The 21,821-nt window shown below is 44.8% G+C and overlaps 9 protein-coding genes across 9 annotated transcripts; 6 read left to right on the forward strand and 3 right to left on the reverse strand.

The window, feature by feature from the left end:
* Positions 1-848: 848 nt before the first annotated feature.
* VFPPC_16376 (FAD-binding family) lies at positions 849-2,554 on the reverse strand (the record flags this gene model as incomplete). Its single annotated transcript, XM_022429013.1, has 3 exons — positions 849-851; positions 955-1,704; positions 1,760-2,554. The coding sequence occupies 3 exons, from the start codon at positions 2,552-2,554 to the stop codon at positions 849-851; spliced, it is 1,548 nt and encodes a 515-aa protein (XP_022284190.1).
* A 525-nt stretch (positions 2,555-3,079) lies between these two features.
* On the forward strand, positions 3,080-3,667 carry VFPPC_16375 (snoaL-like domain-containing protein; the record flags this gene model as incomplete). Its single annotated transcript, XM_018294128.1, has 3 exons — positions 3,080-3,269; positions 3,329-3,561; positions 3,629-3,667. The coding sequence occupies 3 exons, from the start codon at positions 3,080-3,082 to the stop codon at positions 3,665-3,667; spliced, it is 462 nt and encodes a 153-aa protein (XP_018140307.1).
* Positions 3,668-4,604: 937 nt separating this feature from the next.
* Positions 4,605-5,201, forward strand: VFPPC_11219 (glyoxalase bleomycin resistance protein dioxygenase; the record flags this gene model as incomplete). The annotated part of the gene is made up of 1 exon (XM_018289470.1): positions 4,605-5,201. The coding sequence occupies one exon, from the start codon at positions 4,605-4,607 to the stop codon at positions 5,199-5,201; it is 597 nt and encodes a 198-aa protein (XP_018140306.1).
* Positions 5,202-5,828: 627 nt separating this feature from the next.
* VFPPC_11220 (alpha/beta hydrolase) lies at positions 5,829-6,680 on the reverse strand (the record flags this gene model as incomplete). The annotated part of the gene is made up of 1 exon (XM_018289471.2): positions 5,829-6,680. One exon carries the CDS (start codon positions 6,678-6,680, stop codon positions 5,829-5,831), a length of 852 nt encoding a protein of 283 aa, XP_018140305.2.
* A 405-nt stretch (positions 6,681-7,085) lies between these two features.
* On the forward strand, positions 7,086-8,198 carry VFPPC_11221 (epoxide hydrolase; the record flags this gene model as incomplete). The annotated part of the gene is made up of 3 exons (XM_018289472.1): positions 7,086-7,625; positions 7,676-7,810; positions 7,866-8,198. The coding sequence occupies 3 exons, from the start codon at positions 7,086-7,088 to the stop codon at positions 8,196-8,198; spliced, it is 1,008 nt and encodes a 335-aa protein (XP_018140304.1).
* A 2,469-nt stretch (positions 8,199-10,667) lies between these two features.
* Positions 10,668-11,447, forward strand: VFPPC_11224 (metal dependent phosphohydrolase; the record flags this gene model as incomplete). Its single annotated transcript, XM_018289473.1, has 1 exon — positions 10,668-11,447. The coding sequence occupies one exon, from the start codon at positions 10,668-10,670 to the stop codon at positions 11,445-11,447; it is 780 nt and encodes a 259-aa protein (XP_018140302.1).
* Positions 11,448-13,101: 1,654 nt separating this feature from the next.
* VFPPC_11225 (fungal specific transcription factor domain-containing protein) lies at positions 13,102-15,377 on the forward strand (the record flags this gene model as incomplete). Its single annotated transcript, XM_018289474.1, has 2 exons — positions 13,102-14,705; positions 14,765-15,377. 2 exons carry the CDS (start codon positions 13,102-13,104, stop codon positions 15,375-15,377), a joined length of 2,217 nt encoding a protein of 738 aa, XP_018140301.1.
* A 632-nt stretch (positions 15,378-16,009) lies between these two features.
* On the forward strand, positions 16,010-16,936 carry VFPPC_14893 (dehydrogenase protein; the record flags this gene model as incomplete). Its single annotated transcript, XM_018292661.1, has 1 exon — positions 16,010-16,936. The coding sequence occupies one exon, from the start codon at positions 16,010-16,012 to the stop codon at positions 16,934-16,936; it is 927 nt and encodes a 308-aa protein (XP_018140300.1).
* Positions 16,937-17,784: 848 nt separating this feature from the next.
* Positions 17,785-17,961, reverse strand: VFPPC_16373 (hypothetical protein; the record flags this gene model as incomplete). Its single annotated transcript, XM_018294126.1, has 1 exon — positions 17,785-17,961. The coding sequence occupies one exon, from the start codon at positions 17,959-17,961 to the stop codon at positions 17,785-17,787; it is 177 nt and encodes a 58-aa protein (XP_018140299.1).
* Positions 17,962-21,821: the final 3,860 nt, after the last annotated feature.

The following is a 21,821-nucleotide window of genomic DNA, read 5'->3' on the forward strand; positions in this document are numbered from 1 at the left end:
AGTGATCCTGACGCAGTTTTGCTTTACTATGATCGATAACCACTGTTGCCACTTCATGAGTGGTACCGTACTGCAAAGAAAAAAAAACATTCAAAGAGGATATTAATGGAGATTGGGTGCTGTTTCAGAATTGGTTTTTATATAGGTCCACTTGAATGATAGCGTTCCTGAAGTCATCATTTTTCGTAGGCTAGCTACCATTTTCGGTTGCCGATATTTCAATCATTCCATTTTACTTCGGAAGCTAACACGCCGACATCGCTGAATCCGTTGTTGCATCTGCGGTCTCAAAACACATACCAACGTCAGTTTTCCCGAAGAGACTGGAACCCTCGGTACATCACATCACCGTGTCAATGGCGTTGGCCGCCAGGGTTGTACGGTTTTCTCCAATAACGATTCAGACCGACCCCGATTACTATTTGCTACGCAAGTGACCCACTCCAGAGTCCCGGGGGACTAGTTTCGATAAAGAAAGCTTCTTGGTTGCCGCCAGGTTTCTCACGCCAAAACCCTTTTTGGTAATCCCGAGCCCGAGTCCAATACCGAATGTCGACTTCCACCTCCCGAATTCTCGGAGAACTTCCAGGGCTTGTAGAGTAAGCAGGTATATTGCCAGCCAATGAATTCGATAATCATTGGCTTTGTCAGGCTTCTGTTAAGCAGGTGTGATAGCGTGGGTTTTGATGTCGGTGTCTTCAGACACGACGACACGACAACATGAGAACATCGCTTAAGATGGTCTGAAATACAGCCTCAGTTTGCTGGAAATTGATTCCAACCCTTTACTACTGTAGTAGCCATGACCGAAAACAGTTATTCAAGTACCACTAACTAACTATTTCAATTTACTATGCTGTCTTCAACTGGCTACTATGCTAAGTATTGTAAAAGGCATGGTGCCACTTCATCGAGGCTCTGCACATGCCCAATGATATGTTGATCTGGTCTCACGAGGACTCCATGTTGTTCTCCGCTCAGCTTCATCAAGGTAGTCCACGTGCCTTCGCTGGAGTCAGTAAAATCTCTTCCCAGCTGCTGCACTCGGACCGGTATGTCATTAACAAGAACCTCACTCAGCGTGGTGAAGCCCTCGCTTGCTATCAGCACAAAATTGAACCCATCAATTAGGTCCAGTGTCGACACAGTCTGCCCGTCAAGCTTCACCCAAGCATGAGGCAGCCGAGCACCAGACACTGACTCTTTTTGATAGTCGCTGCACTTCCGAGTGTGCTGATGGTGTCCATACACATACCCAATGTGCATGTTTAGAGACTGGAAGTGCTCCGAATTGTCAAGTATGGCATCCTCGATATTTGTACGCATAACCGAGTTCTCCATCAACTCCTGAGCGCTCATTTCGTTCTGGAAGACCAATTTCGTTAGATTGAGCATTTTTGTTTCATTCGATGCGCTGTGCCGTGCGTTGGACTCAGCAACCTGACGCCTTTCAGTAGTAAAAGTGTCCAAAAAAGACTCCTTCGCCCAACCTCTCTCTACCGCTAGAATTTTCCAGGTTAGGTTGTGTGCATCGGCGATTCCGGTATTCATCCCTAAGCCTCCGGTTGGTGGGAAACAATGAGCAGCGTCACCAGCGAGAAATGCGTTTCGCATTGTCTTGGAGCGAAATGATGACGCAATCTTTGTAGCGGTTGTCCATAATCTGTTCTCTAAGATCTGGCATTCAACCTCGCAGCCAACCGCCTGGAGTACTGTCAACACACTTCTTGAGAATTGACTGCGGTTGTTTGTATCTTACCTTAATGATTCTTGACCTACAGTATTCATGAGTGTATATTTCCTTTGTTGTGGTGGTAGGGTCACATTGAGTCATGAAAACCCATTCATTCTTCCGGTTATAGGGAATGAGGACGCCCAAGTTACTCGGGTCCAGAATAATATGTAAAAGCGCCGGCTGTGAATGGGAGAGGTCCCCTCGAAAATGGATTGACATGTAGTGTTGCGGAATGTCCGGTATCTCGTCGATGCAGTCGAACTTGACGTTCAAAACCTCACGGGTCTTCGAATGGATTCCGTCGCAACCAATTAAGTACTTGCTTGTGATTGTACGTTCAGTATTGTCGCCCCCATATCGAACCACGGACGTGATGATTTTGTCACTGCTTTCTGTGCATCCCAACCATTCATTTTCTCTCAGATAAATCACCTTTCCTGTCGACTTGGCGATCTCCAAGAGGACTTCTTCAAGTACTGGTTGAGGAGAACCGAAAGTTGGCTCGGGGGTGTCATTTGTCGAAAATTCTTCTCTGTCGATAAACCCAAATTCCACACCAAACATCGAAGAGCCGAATATAACCCTTCGAGACTCTTCAGGGTCAAGTCCTTTAGCTCGGAGCTGGCTCGTCTCAAGGCCGAACTGGCGAAAGATCTCTGCTGACCGCGCGTTGATTACATTTGCTTTGGGTTGTCCCAGACGTAATGGATGACGTTCAACCACAACGATGGTGAAGCCATACCTCGCCAGTAGGATAGCAGTGACTAGAGCGGTGGGACCACCTCCCACAACAAGAGCAAAGCAAGAATGGGGCAACATCGCTGATAGAAAAATCCGAGACGGGGTCGAAACTGGAGTTGTCGTGGCAAAATTGGAGGGCTTACCTGATAATTCTGAGAATATGAGCGCACTTGGTGGCATCCAGGGTAAGGTTTTGTTTGTGATCATAGAACACGTCGATTCCTCAACAAACATCAATTGGCTAGCCGATCTTCTGAGTCTTATGATAAACTCGTCAACCACCGCGGTGAGACTTACAGGCCCTCAATAACCCGGAACTGCAGGAGACAAAGCCCGAGGAATACTTGTGGTGTCGGGTCAAGAAGAAACCGCCCTACCAAAGCCGTGAGTTCCCAAGCACGGTTACGTCGCTCGGCCGCAATCCCGTAACCAAGACCGATGCCGAGACCGAGGGAGAGCGTCTTTTTAGCACTATCGCATGGGTCTTCATGCCTCACTACCAAAAGTCGTTTATGATAAACCACGGCCACCTTAATTGTTACAAATATGCCATGGTTGACATCGAAACACTCCACAGCAGCTGAGCACAATCACTACAGCATAATGAGCTACGTAACAGAACATACCGTTTGGCCCGACTTCACGTTGGAGCAGCCAATTAAGGACCTTATCGCGAGGCTCTATCAAATTGCGGACACGAATGAGCCAAATTCTGGGGCCAGGCTCTCGACGGAGGTTTTTACTGATGATGGGTCCATGATCACTTCCGCTAAAACTGTGACCGGCAGGGAGGGTATGTTCAGAGGCACTTGTCGACAATTTCTCTATTTTTTTTACTGAATAAGCGAATAGCTATAGAAAGAAGCAGAGATGATGCCTGGGACTTGGTCAGCGAGCGACGTCACCACGTTCTGCGTGTCTATTGCCGCGAGAATAACGGCCGCGATCTCATGCTTACAGGCAGGGTTAAGGTGGCGCTCCGGGACGGAAATGTACTAGAATCAGAATTTGCTGCGCACTTAATCGTTGACAGTGAAAGCTGTGAGATGGGAAAAGCAAGATTCTCCATGGTACAAGTCTTTGTGGTAAGTGTACTGGCTTGACGGCTCAAGGTTCCTTCGAGATCACGCTAATCATAGTTGCCATCTATAGGACACAGCTCCCCTAGCAGCTGCTCTGAAGGCGCAATAATTCTGCGATAGTGCCCATAAATAGTATGGGTGTGTCATGAACTTATGGGCTCAACTGGCGCTCAAGTAAACATACTCAGCACATTTGATGGGTTAGCTTGGTCAGATGTTGGTTCATAGCACCTTGTAAATAGCCCATGCCTAAAAGATCGCCTTATTTAATATAACAAATAATCGCGGACAGTCAAAGACTCAAGATTGTAAAGTAAAGAATTGAATTAGAATGTATCTTACAGCACAAGTGTCACGCTTGGAGACAGATCTTTGCCGGCGACGAAGGTTGTATTGGCACTTCGTAAGTGTTAGACTTGTTAGAACAGGAATCCACCCTTTGAAACACGCAACGATGCCTTGCCTGGAATACCATCTGGAAATAATCTCTAACTGAGTAAAGCAGATATCATGACCAAGTAACTAATGAATGGGTGATACTAAAAAGACTATGGTAGTCTGCAGTCACTGAGTAGTCTGGCATAGGTGAGTTATCTTTTGATACGAGGAAGCCTTGGAGTGACTTTTAACAGGCCATGAGAGTTGAAAGTATTCTCTTGCCATATCATGTAACAGTCAAGCGGACCGTAGCGCGATCACAGGATCGTATAGCATCTCCATGGAGATGCGTCACCGCACACAGTGGTCGTAGCTGTGGGCGAGGTAGCCACAGATTGCCGTTGGAGTAGTGCTCGGGGTGAGCCGGGATATGGTGGCCTCGGATTCGGGTTCGGGCTCGGGTTACAATTATCCTAACATGTAAAACAGTGTTGCAAATGTGGTATTGTTTCATCCGTTGAGCCCAAGTTGCTTTTAATACAAATTGTATCTAAACTCTCGCCAGCCACGGGCATCATTGTTCTGTCTCGTATGCCGTCCTACGCTCTACTGCATGCTCCTGATTCTGTAATAACTGGCTTTCATCAGCTAATTATTTTATATTCAAAATGATCAAGGAACCAGCCAGTAATGAATCTGCGGGCGAAAAAGTCTTAAGTCCACAGAAGCTCGCGCACGTGGTGTTGCGATCCTCAGACAAGGAGAGCATGACCCGTTTCTACGAAACTTTTCTGGGAGGACGAATAGTCTTCACAAATGAGGCTCTCTCATTTATTACGTACGACGAAGAACACCACCGCATCGCCATCCTCCAAGTGCCCGGAACTGAGCCAAAAAACAAGAAGAGTTGCGGTCTGGAGCATATTGCGTTCACCTACCCAACGCTAAAAGATCTTTTCACCGCATACAGACAACGAAAGGCACACAAAATACTTCCAATTTGGTCCGTCAATCATGGCGCAACGACAAGTATTTATTATAGGGACCCAGATGGTAACATGCTCGAAACACAAGTCGACAACTTCGATACCAACGAAAAGACCAACAACTTTGCCCTTAGCGGGTATTTTGCTGAGAACCCCGTTGGCACTGATATTGATCCGGAGGATATGATGAGAAGACTGGAAAATGGAGAGTCCGAGGAGGTCCTAAAACGCCGGGTAGAGATTGGACCTCGGAGTGTGCCTGATCTTGATGAGATGTAGTTACAAGTCCAGTTCCAGTCATATATACTTCAAACACTTCTTAGACCTTCATTAACGAGGGCAAATTGATCAGCGGTATCAACCTACCACGATTGGCTATTAAAGTAAAAGATGTGTAACATATTGCGTGACTCCTATTCGATCTACGGGCAACCATATTTGTTATGGCGGTTGAACTCAAAGGTACGGCGTCTTATCGAATATATAATTTGCGAAGCGAGACTTGGCAAACCTTCCTCCTGTTACTGCACGGCTCCTGACACGGCTTCCATATTACTTGGCTGGTCCTGTGTGTCGTTTAGTCCAGTCAGTCGGTGCTCGGAATAAGCAACTTGTCGGTACGAGTGATATCTACCGCGCATCCCGTCTTTGGTGGCAAATTGGGCAAACTTCAACATCATTTAAAGAATTTACGACATCAGAGGATTGAAAAGATCATTATAGACTAATGTGAGCAGGATACCGGTTATTAATTCAGGAATGACCTGCTGGCCAGGTGTAATACTGTGAAGATGAATCTATTCACCAGGCCAAGATGAGGCCAGCAAATTTTTTGTATCCTAACCAGCTACCTAGGAAAATAGCCACAACGAGTGAGTATCAGAAATTAGTAGAATAAATCTCGTATTATTCGAGCGAGATATGGTTTTGAATCACGCCAATGTGCTCAATGCGTACCTCCACAGTGTCTCCCGACTCAAGCCAAGCGGGAGGCTTCATAAATGCCCCTACGCCTCCTGGGGTACCGGTCATAATCAGTGTGCCTGCCCTGATTGTTCTACCTCTGCTAAGAAATGTAAAAATGTCGGTCAGGCCAAACACAAGATCGCTGGTTCTTGCTCTCTGCCGCACTTCACCATTCACTTGAGTGCACAGCAGTAGGTCTGGAATACCGTCCATCGTGTTGTCCTTTAACGCAAGATGTCTGGGGCTTATTATCGCAGGCCCAATTGGTGCGAATTTGTCGAACGATTTGGCCATGCCATGCTGGTGTCCGGAGCGTTCAGGCGTTTGCCAGTATCGTGACGAGAGATCGTTACCAACGGTATAGCCCAGAACGAACTCCAGCGGATTGTCTCCTTCGCTGAAGTTCTTCATATCCCTGCCGATGACAATACAAAGCTCCCCTTCGTAGTCCATCTCTAAGCAGCCAGTATTAACCGTAATTTCTTCAAATGGGCCCGCAAGCGCATCTGAGGGCTTCGTGAAGACTGTCGGAAACTTTGGCAACGGAAAGCCTGCCTCTTGGATGTGATGCTTGTAGTTCAACCCCACGCCGTATATAATGGGTGAAGACCTCAACGGGCAAAGGACCTTAACAACCTCTGCCGTCTCGCCAGTCATCTGGAGAGCCCATGGGTCCGTACCGGAATATACGCTCACTCTCTGACCAACAAGATCAACACCGTCCTCGGCTTCACCATATCTCACAGCCCCATCAGAATCTTCAAAACGAATTAGCCTTTTGAAATCAGCCATGTCCTGTAGTAGCTCCGTTATGCATGATGATAAAAACGATTACGATGGACTCGCGCTCGAGGACAATTAAATCTTGTGTCCACCTGCAGCTGTTGAAGCTGCCAAGCTTCGGCTATGGCTTCGGGCTCGGGTTCGGTCTCGTAACCCCCGTCACTCTCCATGATTATTAACACATGTTATGGATCGAGTGCAAGTAATGTGGATCCTTGAAAACAAATTAATCCCAGTTCAGCTTGTATTGCTCACCGCAAACTAGGAGAGACCTTGTTGCTGATTCCCCAAGTTAGGATCACGACGTGACACCACAGACCCTCGAGGAGAAATGAGGTAAAATCCTCCATAAACTGCACATCCTCAAAAATTAAAAACATACCAAGTTCTATTAAATTTTTCCCATCTCACACTATGGCGACTCTCCCCTTTGACAAGTTCACTCAACGGCTCGGGACACCGTCCTCGGGTGCCACCTATAGTTATATTCACATTCCGTCAACTTCACACAACCCCACCATTCTCTTTATACACGGATTCCCTTCATCATCTTATGATTGGCGGCACCAAATCATATACTTTTCTTCGAAAGGGTATGGTATCGTTGCTCCCGACCTCCTTGGATTTGGTTGCACAGACAAGCCCGAGTCACTAGCAGAATACAGAGGAAAGAAGATGGCGCTTGAAATAGAAGACATATTGGATCTTGAGAATATACAAAAAGTGCATGCCGTCGGCCATGACTGGGGTTCTTTCGTTCTCTCCCGGTTCGCAAACTACTGTCCAACTCGCCTTATGAGTCTCACATTCCTAAGCGTCGCGTACATGCCGCCGGGAGAGCTGTTTGATCTTCAAAAAATAAACCTCTCGAGCAAGCAGCTCCTTGGGTATGAGCTATTTGGATACTGGGAGTTCTTCGATCGGAAGGACGCCGCAGACATAATAAAAGAGCATGTGAGTTGGCTGTCTGCGAGTCCTCCTTCTTATAAACTCACCAGATGCAGTTTGAATCGTTCTACTCTATGATCCATACGAGTGACCCTAGTGTTGTTATGGAAAACATGGCCCCTATTGGGGCATTCGAAAAATGGCTGAAGACAGGACAGGCAGCTCCAGTGGCTTCTTACCTCTCCGAGCAGGTACTAATTAAAACATTACACCCGTCCCATTCGTTAAAGCTGATGAGTCGAAAAGGAGAAGAAAATTCACCGCAACATCTTTAACGATGAATATGGACCGGCTTTGAACACTTACAGGTCCCTCATTGCAAATGTTAATTTGGAAGATGAGAGGCTCGCGCGAATCGACCCAATGCTCGACCACCCGGTGCTGCTTATTACCGCGACCCACGATAAGATTGGACGACCGGAACTTGAAGAGCGGCGTATGAGGTCCTTTGCCACCACTAATTTGAGGGTTGAGCAAGTAGATACGGGACATTGGCCGCACATGGAAAGAAAGGATGAGGTCAACGATTACATCGAGAGCTTCATCGCCAAAATCGAGTTGGAAGTACCTACTTGGTGAAAGCGGCTAGCCGAAGGGACTAATACGCAATTCTTCACAATTTTAACATAAATCCGGACCAGTGCGGGTAAAACGAAGAAATAAATCCATAGATGAGAGGCATGCCTATAACTCAAAGACATCTAAGGTGCCAGCTAGGGTAGTACGGTGTGTAGCCAGAAATAACACAAGCCTTGATTTTGGAAACTGAGTAGAAGATACAAAAGCTGACACAAACATCTGAACGCTGCAAGCACTCCAGCACGCTCCGTCCACGTAGTGAGCATGTTGCCTTTGCCACGGTCTAACGCTTGATCCAAGTGCGATGGTATCAAAGTTACAATCCACTTCCCATTTCACACTTTGGGTAAGCCGGATTGACACAAGTTTCTGCCCTGATTTCCTCAATTTCTCTTTAGTGCAAGATGGGTGGTATGAATGAGTTCTTGAACTTTGGTCTGGCCTTTCACGCTTAGCAATCGCCCCAAAGGCTATGAAATGTGAACAAAATACATCATGACTATGTCAGCTTTGTTGGTGCATAAGTTGCTATTACCCTCGCGTAGTTTCGGCCAGCTGGAAACACGAAAAGTCGTTTCTGGGCTTACCATGGCGGAATATTGACGCCCAAGGGTCCATTGCCTTATTTCCAGATCATCGGGGGTTTTGTGGGTATTGTGTAACAGTGACTTTGTGGTGCCCCTTAATTTCTTCACTATGGGAGCCGAGTGGAGCTACAGTATACTCGGATTAAAGTGATTGGGGTGATTTACAGTTGTTGAAACTACAGGTGTTTACATCAAGGCATCGTCCCCGTGCATGAACAAGGAGAGTGCGTCGCAACGACTGCGGAATAGAATTACAATACCCATAGCAGGTTAAACGTATCGGGCACAATTAAAAGCCCATATAAATACAAGCACAGTCTCAGATCTGAGCGAATACTGAGATTACAGGCTTGCAAAGACTGAATTACCTCAAATTATCACTTGTGATCCGATGTTAGATCGGCACAATCGCTCGTTGTCTTAATGCTGCTTCGGTAACATAAAGAATTATGTTGTTTGATACTTACTCTTTTTCGTTGGCCTGAGTTGAACTTGAAATCCGTATATCAATTCCATCGAAGCACTTTCGCGTTCGTTTGAAGCCGCCTGTTCCCGCATCTCAGCTTTGAACTCGTCCCACGATTGGTGATGCAGGAGAATCGGGGTCCAGATATGAGTGATGTGGGTTAAGTCAAGCCACAAGCCATAATGCATCCCTTCACCAAAACATGGCATATTCTGAACTGTGACTGGCTGTGACCCAGTGAATAGATCTTTGAAGAGCATATCGAGTTTGAGGCGAATGGTACTTGATAATGTACGGCTCCTCCTGTGTGCTGATGAGGATATGTGTTGGTAACCAACAAATGAGGGGCCTCTAACGTACATTTATGGAGCAGTGCTTGTATCTTTACGCACAAGAGTACTCATTCACGTGTTCTTTTTATTTTGGCCAGGCGTAGTGTCTGCATCAAGCTGAGTTGTGCTAATACTGCTCGTTTCTGAATTTCGGCGCAATGATATGCCAGGGGAATGGCAGAAGCACTTTAACAGTGAGTACTCTTGGGTCTGGAGAGGGAGTGGCTGTATATCCAGTTGAGAAGTCTCCTAAGCAGACCGTCGATGAAGGATCGCCTTTTAAAGGCGGCCATGGCCATCAGAATCACCAGCTTTTCTCCGTCTTGCCATGTTGGAAACTGTGGTGTTGGGGACATCTCTCTTGCCATTTCAAAAGACCTTCTCACCGACTCCGGCGAGATGGATGCCACGAGGAGTAACCTGCTACCCGAGACGGCCCCGGAGTCAGGTGCCATTTGCAAGGATGGCTTCGGCTTGCAGGGTTGACAATTCGGTCATTATTTGACGTTGAACCAGGGACGCTGGTCGCGTTAAGGGCGCATTGTCGCAGACCAAATACATTTCCTGACTAAGCGGAAATTTTCAGATAAATGGTTGACTTCCAGAGTTGGCAGATATGGCCAGGATTCCTGCCCGAGATAACAAGCGGGCAATTCATCTCGGTAATTTAGGCTTCAGTGAGTTACGTGGGCCAGGCTGCATTGGTAATCATGAATTGGCCATCAGATTTGCTGAAGCCACGAGATGTACGTCGATTTGCCACAAGATTTCGGGTACCAAAAATCTGTACTTGTCGGAGTTTGCTCGGTGGCTGCTATGACCCATACTGGCAACTATACACGAGCTGGGTGAAATATCATACCGACAGCTCACCAAAACTCGGCTAGCTGATGCTTACTGGGAAGGAAGAGTAGCTAATCTGTAGAATAAGCTTGGCAAATGGATATTATATATAGATGTTGGCTGCCTGTGGTTGGAGTCTCCCGTCTCAGCAATTTTCCATCTAACGATAGATGATCGTTTACCCCCGCAGGCTGTGTAGAGCCCTCTCATTTTGAACGAGATAACCATAAAGCCTTGCATAATGGCCGTTTCTCTGGAAGACCTGCCTGAACTAGGGCTCACTATGATAGTGTCCAACATTGTGGATGAAGCTTTGGCATTTGTCAAAGAGCATTGCAACGCCATGACATTTAACCACGTTGTTCGCACAGCGTACTGGGCATCCATTCTGGTTAAGAAACAAATTTTTTCGACTGCCTCTGTTGACTTAGAAGCAGTTATTATGAGCTGTATTCTACATGATATGGGATGGGCGGAGACGAAATCACTCCTCTCAAAAGACAATCGGTTTGAGGTAGACGGAGCAAATATCGCAGCGGCATTTATTCGCGCTTGTCAGACAGACAAGATCTCAGATGGCAAAACTTCATGGAATCAGTCCCGAGTTCAACGTTGCTGGGATGCCATTGCTTTACACAGTACCCCGTCTATCGCAAGGCACGCGGCTGCTGAAGTATCGTTGACTTGCCTAGCTATTATGGCTGACTTCATGGGGCCAGCACTTCCAAATAGTCTTGGAGGGGAAAATCTGATAACAATGGAAGAATATCGAGCGGTATTAAGGCTATATCCCCGAAATGGGTTTACCACTGAAGGTCTCAAGCATGTAATGTGTGGACTGTGCAACACAAAACCTGCTACGACATTCGATAACTTTGTTGGGTCATTCGGCCTCAGATTTGGAACAGATGGGCAGGGCGCCGGCAAGAAAGAGTTTGTGCGAGCATGGGAAGAAAACCAAGCAGCTAACCTTCTATTATCTGGTCTTGCCGGGCTAGAGCAGTTAGACGCACGCCCGTAAAACATTGAGCTCAGTGGATAAGATTTACAATCAATAAATTATCTGCCTAAAGGGCCACAATTAGTTTTAATAAGGTCTAGTATTAGTTTGGCTACTTCTGTCTATTGAGGTAATCATGGGTTACGCTGTTTAAATGGTATCTCAACACATGTCCGTACTATGCGGCATGATATCGCAAGCTGTTTGCCAGCCACAGAACTTACGCACCATCTGATCTATAGTAATGATTAAGATTATACTCTTAAAATACTGTAGCCACATTTTTTGTCTGAAGGATTGCCCGATGCTACAGTAGTTTCAACAGCACCTGTAGTGATGGGGCTGCGCGGGCCGCCCTAACACACCGGAGGGTCCGCCAATGACTTGGAATTGAAGTCAAACCCCACCAAAAGTGGTACTAGGACGTTATTAAGTTAATTCGTATTTGGTTGAAATAGTTTAATAATAGCTGTGCAAGCTTATGTCCCATATAATACGGTCTCCGATTTCGCAGACCCTTGTTGTTCGCTAAAAATGCACTGTTTAGGTCCAGGAATAACACGTTCAGCACATGTTATGTGCTCACAAGGCTTGTGTCATTTGGTGTTTCCATCTGTGGCTTTCTTTACATGATGAGACTCAAAGTCTGTTGCCACGTGCCGAGTAATCTATGCTATGCCCATTGTTTCCGGCTGGCCCAGACTCATTGCACCCTCACACTCTGATGAAGTGCCGCCACCGAATGGGGTCCACAGGTTTGCCACCTTGCTGGTGTCGTCTGGTCCCTTCCCGCTGAAGAATCGCCGCTTAGTCATATGCCGGGTTCAATGTTCGGTGCATGTCAGAGTTCGGTTGGGGAAGCAGACCAGACGGCTAGAGCGTCAGGGCTCCATATACTAAGGGCCCCTCTAAAGTGAATAAATGTCAAGTCAAGTACTTCCTCAATGTGCAACAGCGAAGATTACGGAAATTAATCCTCGATTGGCCAGGGAAGCTACTTAAATTGTTACGGCTTATGGCGGAAGTAGCAGTGTCAGTATGAAGCCCTATTCCCCCTAGGATAAGAACATCTTTATCAGCCAAGTTCTACCAAGCCATAAAGATTTTGTAGTGGAGCGGATTTGTTGTAGCCGTCACACCTGCATTCAAAAATGGACTTGACCCTCTCATTGGCAACTTCCGATAGTGCCGGTTACAGAGTCAGTTAATTGGAGTTTCTAAGAGCTTGGACTGGCCCAGCGCATGCTGTCTTGCTTGATGTAGTCTGCCACTTTGCGCCACCTCCAGAATTCGGCTCTTTCGAAGGTAGTGACTAATATATGAGTACTGCAGTTCTGCATTCGTTCACACAGAGGGCCTGCCACCCCAAAATTCCCACCTACTCGAACTACTACTCATTGCCTCGTATGGTACACGGACAAATTTCTTTGATGTAACAGACGGCCGCTCCTGCAACGAAATACAAATAAATCAGAGTGCCGGGACCTTCCCCCGTCACGCGGAAGCTAGGAAAGGAACCTTGATGTGCGTGCCCTCACCGGAACCCATTCAAGCTTGGCTCCTTGTAAGTACTTGACGCTTTTGCAGGGAAGTCATGGCATGCGAGGTCTGTCGCCTGCGCAAGGTCAAATGCGATCGAACAAGGCCAAGGTGTCGCAATTGCAGCCTTCGCTCCATGACCTGTGTGTATCGAGGTGAACGTATTAGGCGCACGCGGGTGCAGAACACGGCACGGGTAACATGGCAAGAGGACAACTTGGTACATCTTCCCTCTGCCCTACCTATCTCTGCGACAGATGACAGTGGGAATCCTCAGCTAGACGTGAACCTACACTTATCCCCAACGAGCCTCGAGCAGCCCGACCAGACGAGCCACACAGACGAGCCTGAGCCGCAGAAGTCTCCCAGCCTTTCGCCTGCTGGGCAGTTACTATTTGAAAGCCTTCCCAAGGAAGATTCTTCTTCTATGGGTCTTGAAAGGAGTCCTCTAGAATGGAGCTGGACTGATAAGGGTCATGAGTATACCGGCCCATCGTCCGGTACCGCACCACTCTCGAACAGATACTTGAAATGGGTCCAAGCGAAGGCTATCAGGTTTGACCATTTGTGCCACATTTTTGCAGGTTTAAGAGACGGTGTTACCAGAAACCTTCAATACCCGAAGTGTGCTGGCCAGGAGATTCTTAGTAATACCCACGACTTCTGCCACGATGGCTCGGTGGAGGCATTCCCAACCGAAGACACAATATGGCGCTATTCTCGGGCATACTTCTCCAGGGTCCAGATCATATTTCCAATATTAGATCGCCAAGATTTTGAATTACAGTTGGCCAACTTCTTGGTCAATTCCTCGAAATCTTCCTCTGCCTGGAAGGCACTTGTTTTCGCCGTTCTTGCTTCAGGGTGTAGGGCAGTTTCAGCATCGGAATCCGTCAGAGAGTTCCAAAACTCTAGCCAGGAAGCGTGGCAATACTTCCTTTGTGCACTCCAGCATGAAAAGATGCTCGCATATGAACCGACGGATCTTACAAGTGTGAAAGCTCTGGCAGTTATGACGGTGTTTGCACAAGGGTTATCGAGCCCCGTAAAGCTGGAATTCACCCTCTGTTCAACAACCATACGCTTGGCACGTAGTATAGGGCTACAGTACGCTATTCCTGCCAGCCAGAAAATGGCTGACACCGAAGCTGAGGAACGAAATCGGCTGTTCTGGGTGATATACTGCCTTGACAAAACCATCGCTCTTCGAGGCGGCCGGCCGTGCACTATCGACGATGCTGACATAACCTGCGATCTTCCGAGCACTCAATTATATCAAATAAACGAACAGACTCCTGAGTTTGAGCGACTTAACCACGTCTTTCGATGCTACACCACATTCGCGCGTCTTTGCGGCCAAATTTCACAGGCTCTCTACTCGAAGAACGCTTTGCAGCGTCGATTTCAAGACCTTCAGGAGCCAGCTATGAACATTCTAGTAGAACTGGAATCATGGCGGAAACTCTTTGTTCCTAATGGACCGTGTCGAGGCCCTGCTTACGACGGCTATAATTTGTCCGGGCGTTCTCAGACTGGGTTGCTTGTGCTTCACTTTTCATACTACTACGCATTGTCCGCCGTTCACCGAAGATTTTCACCAATGTTTCGCCATGCCGATGAAGAAGAGGATAATGGAGATACCTTCCTTGCGGCGGCGAGTTCCATGAGTCATGTCGATGCTGCAAAAGCGACGATACTGCTGACCAAGCATCTCGAAATTGGGAGTTATTCCCCATGCTGGTGAGCGCCATCAAACTTAGTTCTCTCAAAACTACAACCACTGATCAGTTTCCTACAAGGCTTCTAGTATATTATCCCCTGACCGCGGTCCTCACCGTCTTCACACATGCAGTCTCCCACCCATCACGTGCGGGCTTGGAAGATGATGTTATCCTCTTGCAGATTGCTGCTGGATATTTCGGAATGTTGGAGTACGTTACGTCGGGTATGGTTGGCATGAGAAATGTCTCAGATTTGATTCGATATGCTGGCCTGATTGCGGACGACCAAAGCCACTCAACCGCTCACAATTCATCGCAACAAGCGGAGGATCCGCAGAGAATCAATTGTTATGCTGCTGACTTGGTACTCTCACCGCAGGCGTCAGCCCATAATCCAGCCCATTCAGCGATAGAACGACGAGACAATCCTCCCAATGCACTTGTGCACGAAATGGTCACATCCACGGGACAAAGCGTTCCCGTGGCAAACGGCTCTACCCAAACGGCAATGGATCAACGTCTCCTAGATGAAAATGCCCTCTTCGCAGCCACCTTTGACGGAGATTTCTTCACACAGAATCCTTCCACATGGTCCAATGATGAATATCAACCGGATATCAGCTTTACCAACGCCAGACTCGTGTCAAATGGATTTCAGCAGGTCACCCCAATCAACAGTGATTGTCCTTAAAATCCCTAGCGGCGGAGGGCTCGCAGACAAAGTCACCCACGTAACCTGTGAGCTAGCTTCAAACAACGTACTGTATTCGCAAAAATAGTTTCTTCCGTTGTGTCAAACATACTCCTGAATGCAAATCTGTGAAGGTGGTTCATATCCGCCTTACAGCCATTTGCAACTTATCGTCCTAACGTTTGGTTCGCCTCGAGCGCAAAGACATCTTCAGCGCTGAGGCCACCGAAGGAGGGAGTCAATACGGTTTTTGAATCAGTCCATGCACAATTTCGTCGCCGCGAAGGTGAGCAACAGCATTGTAAAGTTTTCCTCGGCCGAGTGAGATGCGCTATCAGCGTAGTCTGGTACCAAATTCCGCTTTTGCACTTAGAAAAGTGAAGCCCGAACCCGAAGCCCGAACCCGAAGGATTCGGCTACGGTGAATATTATGATCCATTCTCTCAAACTCTCATGCAAGGCCTGATAGCTACTTAATTCACCCTTCAAAGAACAAGGTTTCTAGTGTTCCCTCATAGTGCCGCTCTCATCTCCCTCCGGGACACTTAAGCTACCCAGTCCACCGAAAGTTTCCATTACTACTATACCTCGTTTGAGAAGCACCTGTAACCCCCGAACCAGTAATCTCAGCCATGCGTGCCGCGCAGATTACAGCCTGGGGTGCCGTGCCAAAATATGAGCCCAGAACGCCGCCTCTGCCTCCTCCGACACCCTCACAAATCCGTATTCGAGTACTCGCCAGTGGCCTACACAGACTCGCCCGAGGTCAAGTCACTGGGAAACACTATTCTGTTTCCCATTCTTCTCTGCCTTTCATACCGGGAGTGGATGGAGTTGGCCTGACCCCTGAAGGAGACGTAGTCTACTTCATGTCTCCTAGCGGCGGAGCTTTCGCAGAGCACGTCAATGTGGAAAAGAAGCTCGTCGTGGAATTGTCACCAGACGCACGAGTAAAGCAGGTTGCAGGATTAGTCAATCCAGGACTCGCGAGCTGGATGGCACTGAAAAGCCGGATCCAAGGGCTAGATTTCAGCAAAGATGGGAAATTGAGCGTTGTAATACTGGGAGTAACCACACTCAGCGGAAAGCTGGCTTCGGAATTTGCTAGGAAGCTTGGCTTTTCTCGGGTTGTTGGTGTGGCACGGAACTTGAAGGAGATGGAGAAATTGGCACTGGACGACACCATCTTGCTGGAGGAGGACCCCAGACGAAGCGAATGGAGTAAGTTGGGCGATGTGGATGTTGTCTTAGATTTTTTATACGGCGAACCGGCATTGGAGTGTCTAAAGGCGCTTCAAAGTGCGAGACCGACGCAGTACGTACAGATTGGAGTGATGGCCGGACTAGTGGCCTTGTTACCCGCAGAATTGTTGAGGTCTAAAAACATCACGATTAGAGGTAGCGGGCCTGGTTCTTGGACGATGGCACAATTTGCAGCCGAGTTGCAGCATATAGTGCGTGCGGTCGAAGGGCTTAAGGAGCACGCGCTGGAGACAAGAATGCTTGAACAGATCGAGGCCACTTGGGCAGAAGAACAGAGAACTGTTTTTATTTTATAGTCTTCGGAGTGGATGACTACGTAGATGCTTGTCCTTATTAGGGAGATGATTGTAATGCGACTTTTGTACTACTTTGAAGGTATCACGAGACCATTTGTATATTCCTTGTCAGGGAGGTGCCGTTTCCCCCATCGGGGTAAGGCATTCCGGTGTCTACAAAACAATAAGACATGAGCTATATCTGGGTAAGTACTAAACCAGGCTGGCAAGTACCTTCCAAACAAATACCATCAAACAAATTCCACCCAACTTAAAACTCAGTCACGCAGGCTGGTGGCGGCCGCGTAATTTGTTGCCGAACTTGCGTTCCCTATCAGTTCAATTTCCGTTGATTTTATAGTGTTTTTAAATGGATCAAGATTATCACCGAGTATAATGCTTTCGTGCAGGAAGGCCTCCGAAAAGACTGCTGACCTGTTGGGGGGCGGCGGGGAAGGCGGGGGGGAGGAGAATGCGTCGGTTGGAGTCGTCCTGCTCCAATAACATTGCCAGCAATCGCACAAAGAGACGGTTATCAACTTGTGTTCCTGCAGCTTTTGCAGACAGCTCACGACTATTGCAGCCTACTTTTTTTTCAGATCGGAAACGATCTGAACCTCGAGGCGCATGGGCCTTGCAACTTTGCTCTAAAACGGACCGCCCCCAATATTGCCCTTCTTGGGCGATATCGGACACGTAGCTGAGGATGGTTTCTCTTCCTTTATTGAGCAGCAACTATATCTCTATGGAACGTCGAGGTAATCTGAGGTAAGAAGATGGATGCAATGCTTTTGTCATCAAAACTCATAATTGGCTTCTTCCATTATCTTGCCTGGATTCTCATGCAGTCAGGTTTCAGTCGCAATTTGTCACAGGGACATGGCAATCATCCATTGGATGGAAGATGTGGTAGTGTGAAAACCGGGTGCCTCGTCAGATTCCCGGAATCGCGTGATCCAGTTACTTGAGGCATTATCCCCAACAGCATACCCAGTCTTCTCAGCAATCTCATAGGCTTTAATCACTTCAAGCATATGGGCTGCCATGGTCTTACCACTATGTGAAAAGCGGCATTATGGAAGCGCCAAAAGCGCCTTTTAAAGGACGTATTTACTATTGACAAATTGAGCGCAGATGCTAAGGAATGATTTGCGATTTAGTGATATCTAGAGGTTAATACTATAATGAATTTGGGACCTTGCAGTTTGCAGCTGACTCTTAACCGTTGTATAGTGCTTGCGGAAGCTGCGCTTAATATAGATTGGGATGCTTAAATGCGATTTAATTAGGAGACTTTTGACTTCTGGGTTAATAGACATAAGGAGTGCTTAATACTTAGCCTATTTAACGCTATTAAATGCCATTTGGCGGCAAGAAATAAGCTAGATCTGTGCTTTATAGAAAGCGTCACGGTTAATTGCACAGCGGAGCTTTTCTCTTACGTTAAAATTATCCCTATCCGCCTGCTTTTGTGTTGCATTTTAGAACGATAAATCGAGCGCTATTTGACGTGATTTCCCGCCCTTTGACTCTACAGCCTTAATATATATCTGGTGCTTCTTTGCAAGATAACCTTGTGCGTTTATTGTAATTGCTATTAACTACCTCCCATCACAGATCTTACAGTACATTAAGGACTAGCTATCCCTTCCTCTCTTGTCTTTATCCTCTTATGGTTCTTAAAAATAGTCCTAGACGTCCTTAGCATGCCTCTTTCTCTGTTTTAGGCTAATGTTTTCTTAAGCTTGGTTAGGTTTGGGAGGATAGCTGTTAAGAAAGGATAATGCATTAAGAGTGGGTATCCTTAGAGTGGAGAGCGTAGAGGAGAAGGTGCTCTGTATAGACTAACTAGAGAAATCCCTAAAAGTTATAATAAATTATAACGTTTTTGGTAGTATAAGGCATAATAAAAGGAGACTTAGGTATAAACTAGTAACAGAGAAAAGGAAGGACACACTCTCTGATGCTACTTCTGCATAGATATAAGACACTTATTAAACTTAGAGGTTACATGAATCCTTCACAAACACCGCAAGGTTATGGTGCCACCCAATATTAATTAATAAGTATTAATAGATAACGTACTCCACAAGCGAGCTAGACACACAAGCGAGCTAGACACCTCACTAGATTAATAGACCTTTCCTCCTTTAATATTATATTTCTCTACTAAATATTATGGATTTATTAAGCAAAGAGAGCTAAATAGTCTTAGCTATTAAAGCTATCTAGAATACTCCTAAACTAAGCATTTAAGCTACAGTAAAGATCTATATAGTGCTCTATAGTATGTTAAGTACTTATATTAAGGGAATTAACATGCAATATAATATTATACCTAATTCTTAAAAACTTATAAATCTAGAGGAATTAATAATTATTAGATATATTCTTAACCTAGACTTAAGATTATTTTCTCTCTAGCTTAATAGTGTGTAAGATATAGCAAATTGCTTGCTTGCTAATTGTAATATGCCTCCTATAGAAGTTAACTAGGCTTTAAACTTTATTAAGTGCTAACTATAGCTATCTATATATTTTACGCATTAATATAACTATTAGAGAGCCTTATATAAAGATCTAAAGATAATTAAACCTTAGTTTAAGCTTATATGCAATATAGTTATAAAATATAGCATATAAGATAAGGATTTTTATAACTTTAATAAGACTAGCTTTATAATAGGTATAATCTTAACTATAATAGTAGTTATAAGCTTAGATAGATATAGCAAGCTAAGTTTAGCTTAACTAGGTAATAGAAAATAGGTTTTAGTACTCTAATCTATTAATTCCTAAGGTAAAGCTATCCTGCTATTTATTATAGCTATAGGGCAATATTACCTTAGAAACTAGTATAAAGATAGCGTGCTACTAAAGGATTAGGTTATCTCTATAACTTATAATAGCTAGACTATAAATAAGAAAGCTATAGATTAGATCTAGTACTTTAAAAAGCATACTAAACCTAAAAGTTATAGCGCATATTAACTTCTTATCCTAGATAGACATAAAAGTTACTACTTAACTAAATTTAAAGTCTTCTATAAAGACTATAAGATTATTATGCTTTATATGCTATCTTATTTATCCTATATTCTTTAGCTATTAGATATTAGCTATTTTAGGCTGCTAAAGAAGGTATATAGCAAAGAAATTAAAGGACTTATAAGAGCGCACGTTATATATATCATATAAGCTAACTTCTTTCCCGCATTTTATACTGCCTTTAAAGCTATAATAACTAAAGAAAATATCTAAGAAGCTTTTAGAGGCATAGGACTTATTCTATTTAATCTAAATAGTATCTTATTACGTCTAGATATAAGGCTATAGACTCTAATACTAGTTAAAGAGGCACCTAAGCTACTAAATCTATGGGTTCTAAAGACCCTAAATAATCTAACTAAGGTAACTTTACAGACTAACTATATTAAAAGATAAATTAGTTACTATTAGGAAAGCTTACTAATATTAATTTTAACTGCTATAGATTAGATTATAAAGGGAATATATAAAATTATATATTAGGTTACACTCTTAAAGGCTAAGGTTAACTAACTTTAGGAAGCTAATATACTACTAAGCAAGCAGCATAGAGCTAAAAAAACACAATTACGCTAAGGTAGCAGTATAACTATTTCTAAGGGATAAGCTCTTTAGGATTAGAATAATATAGAAGAGCAAATACAGCAAGAAGATTATAAAACTAGAGGTTAGAAGCCTTAGGATAAGACAAAGGGATAGTAATATAGTGTGTGTAGCAATACTAGCTATAATATGCAAACTTATTAGATTAATTTAGAAATATCTAATAAAGAGGATAGTAGTAAGAATTAATTGATTTCTTATGTTATGGTTATTTTTTATTATACTCTTTATAAGAGGACAGGTTAGGCTGTCCAGCTCGCTTGTGTGTCTAGCTCGCTTGTGGAGTACGTTAAAGCTTATATTAACATTAATAACTATTAATATATTGATTGGTAAGCTTATATTGCTGACAAGTCTGAGTAGTGAGGACACCAACCAACTGCAGTAGAATCTAATGAGACCTGTAGATGTCTTAAAATTGCTGTTCTGCGCAGGTTAGGCACTACTTTAAAGCTAACCGTCTTGTTTTAGGTGTAAAGGTAAGTTTAAAGTAAGAAAAGGAATGCTTAGGCTAACAAATAAAAAAAAGGAGATAAAGAAGTACAATTTAGCGTTAGTTTTCTAAATTTATACACAATTGCAATTCTAATAGTTCCTACTTCCCAAGGTTATACAGGTATTTAGTCTTAATATGCTTTATATATAAGCCTATATATACCTTTTCCTTAGAGTAGCCTTCTACTCCTCTAAAGGCACAAACTACAACTTATCTTTCATAGAGTTAGCCATAATCACATGCATATTAGGAATAGCTTTCCTTACTAAATAGGGACACGCTAGGGTGGTGTAAAACGTGTGATGTGCTAAGCATGCTAGAACTTAACCTATAGTTACTATGTAGGGAGATTCCTTACCTTTCTTAAAAGACTTAAAGCATTCTTTCTTAACGCAGAATTACACTAGGCAGTCTAGGCAGAAATGCATAGGTTTATTTACTGTTGCTAGCGCTAAGCCGTAATACTAGCAATCTTCCCAACAGGTATACCTAATGTTAATATAGCGCAGTTTAGAAGTCACACTATTATTGTTATTATTAGATAATGCTGGGTTTTCTAACTTAGAAACACTATTTAGGTTCTTATTTACACAGATGCAGCCTAATTTTCCTGGAAACTCATCTTTGGTTCTATTAGGACTATTTGTACTAATAGGGGAGGCTATATCCTTTCCTAGCTCCCTAATGTCTTTAGAAGATTAATAGCTAGAGTTAGCTACTAAGGGAGGCATTTCTTCACTTAAAGAAGAGCTAGAAGTT

This window comes from Pochonia chlamydosporia, chromosome 6 (assembly GCF_001653235.2).
Source record: "Pochonia chlamydosporia 170 chromosome 6, whole genome shotgun sequence".
NCBI lineage: Eukaryota > Fungi > Ascomycota > Sordariomycetes > Hypocreales > Clavicipitaceae > Pochonia > Pochonia chlamydosporia.